The sequence below is a fragment of the Cyprinodon variegatus genome, unplaced genomic scaffold (assembly GCF_000732505.1).
Source record: "Cyprinodon variegatus isolate N-32 unplaced genomic scaffold, C_variegatus-1.0 Scaffold587, whole genome shotgun sequence".
NCBI lineage: Eukaryota > Metazoa > Chordata > Actinopteri > Cyprinodontiformes > Cyprinodontidae > Cyprinodon > Cyprinodon variegatus.
Window position 1 is genome coordinate 244,827 of NW_015151040.1, and position 3,563 is coordinate 248,389.

Below are 3,563 nucleotides of genomic sequence, written 5' to 3' on the forward strand. Positions count from 1 at the left end.
TTTTTTTTTTCCTACTTGCTTTGATTCTGTTTTATTTTCCTGTATTTTAATCATGTAAAGCACTTTGCATTGTCTTTGTACTGAATTGTGCTTTACAAGTAAATTTGCCTTGCCTTGCCTTGCCTTGCCTTGTCAGGTACGCCAGTCATTGACCTTGACCTAGTTATTGACTAATGCAGGGGACAAATTTCCCCCTGGGATCAGCTCATGGTCATGGTAGGCCACTCGTCTGATTTTATTTATTTAGCTCAGGCTACTTTTAAGCCCACAGCCCGCCAAATGTTGAAAGGGCAATATTATATTTATATATTATATTTAGATTGAACTTTAAAGTGCCTTGAGATGATTTGTGTTGTGAATTGGCGCTATAATTAAACTGAATTGAATTATAGCCATTACTCTTAATATATAGTAGACATTTTACACATTCAGTGATAAAATGTCACAGGGGATGATATTGGGGGATGATTTTTAAGATATTTTTATAGAAGGGGGATGCCACCCCCCTCATCCCCCCTCAATTCAAGTACTGCTGAGAGGATGGCTCAACCCTGGACAGTTTGCCAGTCCATCATAGACTAACACAGTCACAAAAAGCAAACAATCGATTATTCAACAGTCATGAACTGTTGAAACTGTGGGAGTAAGATCCCAGAGAGAACCAATGCATGCTGGGGGGAGGATATATATGAGCAAACTGCAGAATTAGCCAATATTTAAACCCAGGACCTACTTGCTTAAAGTCAGCAGTGTGGCTCTGAGGCCTTTGGAAAATATGACCCTAAAGTTTATCTTTGATTTTATTGCAAAGTTTTATGAGGAAACCTGTTAAAATCTTCTTCCTGCTGAGAACTTCTGTACAATAAGATCTCTATAAAGAATGATTTGTCCAAAATAAAACTTTAAAAACAAGAATGCAAATGATATACACTACAAAAACGATTTAGAAATAAGTACAAATTTATTAAGTGTATTAACCACTAATTTGAGTGGGTAAATAAGGTGATTTGCCAACAGATTGAGTATTTTACTCTTCAAAATAAGATAATTAGATAATATGCACTTGAAATAAGACAATGCAATTGTTTTTACTTCTTTTAAATGAAATTTGTCTTGTTCCATTGGCAAAGTGTCTCACCTAACTCCTCAATTCAAGAACAAATGCGCTTATTTTAAGAAAACATGACTTATTTAGGTTAATTTTCTCCAGTGCAAGGCCCCAATAGTGTATTTAAAATTGTCTTTATGTAGCCAGATTAACTATAATTGCCGGCAGGTAACTTAACAAGACTGAATCCTTATAAATCTAACTTTATTGAAAAGGTTTTGCAGAAAGAAATAACAGGGAAAAAAAGCAGAATAATCAAGATAGTCTCCTACAAAAGCCTTAAAGTCTGTTGGAGACTAAAGCACAACTAGACTATGCTAAACACAGAACAATTCAGTGTGTCAGTTGTTGAGGAAACAAGACTCAAAAACTTCAATTTCCACTTTGATAGATGTGTGCTGAGGTTGTGCACATATCGTCCCCCTCTGATTAATGTGATTTGTTAAATTGTGAAGCATAAGCACGAAAGTAAACCTTGAAAACTTTGATAAATCAATAAACCTGGAAAAACCTGGCATTTTCACAGAGATGTGCAGACTTTTCAGATCCACCTCAGTGGTTTTGACCTTTTTAGATGGTGAGTGGTTGTGGTTCTCTTACTGTAGGCGGTGGCAGAGTCTCTGTCCCTCTGATGTCCTCCCAGAAACATATTCAGTGAGAGGTATGGGACGTTGTAGCACTGCTCACAGACAACAGGAGGAAAACATGACACCAGCTGACAGCGAATGAGATGAGAGAAACTCAGTAGCCATGGTGATGAAGTTTGGAGCACATCTAATACATTTGGAGGAAATCCTGCCACCATGGTGACAGGGAACGATTAAAACAGAACATGAAGGACAGCAAAGACTAATTGTCTTCTCATAAAAAAAAAAAAAAAAAAAAAACAGCACATAGCCTTTAACTTAGGTAATTATTTACTGATAAATCACTTAGATTTTACATTATAAATGTTACTTAACCAATGCAGGAAAAGTAGCTTATTTTGGAGCTTAAGTTAAGATATCCCAGTGGATCCTTACAAAGGGATCCAGTACAAGCTTTTATTTTAAACTCTTTCTTTAAACAATCATTAGACCAGGCAGGAAAAATACTCCAAAAAATATTCACTGCTTTTTCAGACACTCCAAAACCATAAGAACTCTATAAGCTTTTGAACTGAACCTTTTTATCAATGTCTTCAGGCTATATATATCTGATAAACAAAGGTTTTTATTAACTTTACAGAAAGTAAACTTCAAGTAAACGACTGACAGAACTACAAATTTAAATAAACGGTTAAAATGTTAATGAGATGAAACAGCTGTAAATGTATATGTCAGGAATCCAGTTTGTGTGGTCTGTTTTTGTGTTTCCTTTCCTTCTCCACTAGGTGGTGCCCCGTCCTCATTGGGTCTCCCTGCACACCTGCTGCTCATTGCCTCATTACCTGTGGAGTGTTCTCAAGCAGCTGACTGCCACTATCTCGACACCAGAGTGTTTGCCAATACAGGATACTCTAGCCATGCTTAGTTTAGCAGAGCCTAAACTGAGTTTTTGTGTACTCTAGCCAAGCTGAGTCTGCTGAGTTAAACTGAGTTTCATGTTTACCTGAGTTTTAATCTTGCTGTTTTTGTCTTTGCCTCTCGGCAGGAAGTCATCCTGCAAACTGGATGTTTCAGACCTTCTCTCCCCTGGAAGGAACTTCTGAGAACCAAACTGAGCTGAAGATTCAAGTTTGTAGTTTGGATCAACCTTTTTCCCCAAGGATTGTCTGGGGCTTCTCTCTGAGGAGGGGATTCATCTCCACAATAACCCGTTCAAGGACCGCAGGAAATCTAAGTGGCGGTCAGCTTCTCCATTCACCAAGGAACAACCGCAGTCTGAGTAAACCCTGTCCGCCCCATCATCAAACAAGACATTCACTGGAACATCCCACACAGAATGGATTCAATAAAGACACCTTTTTCTGGAAACGTGAGTCTGCAACCTATTCCTCCACTTCAAGTCAAAGAATCTAATTTCCCATTGAGCCTGAACTAACCGCAGTGTCTTCCCCTTACTTTCCAGTTCCGGTTTTGACAGTGCTTAGAGCAGCACTGTGGACTCATTTCAATATTTTAAATAAAAGTGTTAAACTTTTCCCTGGTCTTCTGCATTTTGGGTCAGACCTTTAGATAAAATCATGACCGTATACATAATAATCCAAACAGTCTACTTAAAACACATTTTTGGCAACTTTCCAATCTAGGCAGTGTGTCTTGCAATAGAACGCCCATTTTGAATGATTCACATTTTATTATGCAACAACCACAAACCTCGCTTCGTTTTTATTGCCATTTCATCTGACTAAGTATTGCAGGGTTGTGAAGTGAGAGGAAAATGATGCAGAGTCTCACAAGCTTAAAAATGAAACAAGAGAGGCCTGCATTTACTTGTAATGTAAATCCCTTTATTGTCCCACAATGAGGAAATT

The 3,563-nt window shown here is 37.8% G+C and overlaps 1 protein-coding gene across 1 annotated transcript in view; it reads right to left on the reverse strand.

Moving 5' to 3' along the window:
* Positions 1–3,563, reverse strand: part of LOC107095947 (sodium-dependent lysophosphatidylcholine symporter 1-B-like) — a 14,314-nt gene that overhangs the window by 6,254 nt on the left and 4,497 nt on the right. Inside the window, exon 5 of the mRNA XM_015392340.1 lies at positions 1,709–1,787. Within this exon, the coding sequence (XP_015247826.1) occupies positions 1,709–1,787 (79 nt within the window). The remainder of the gene's footprint in view (positions 1–1,708; positions 1,788–3,563) is intronic.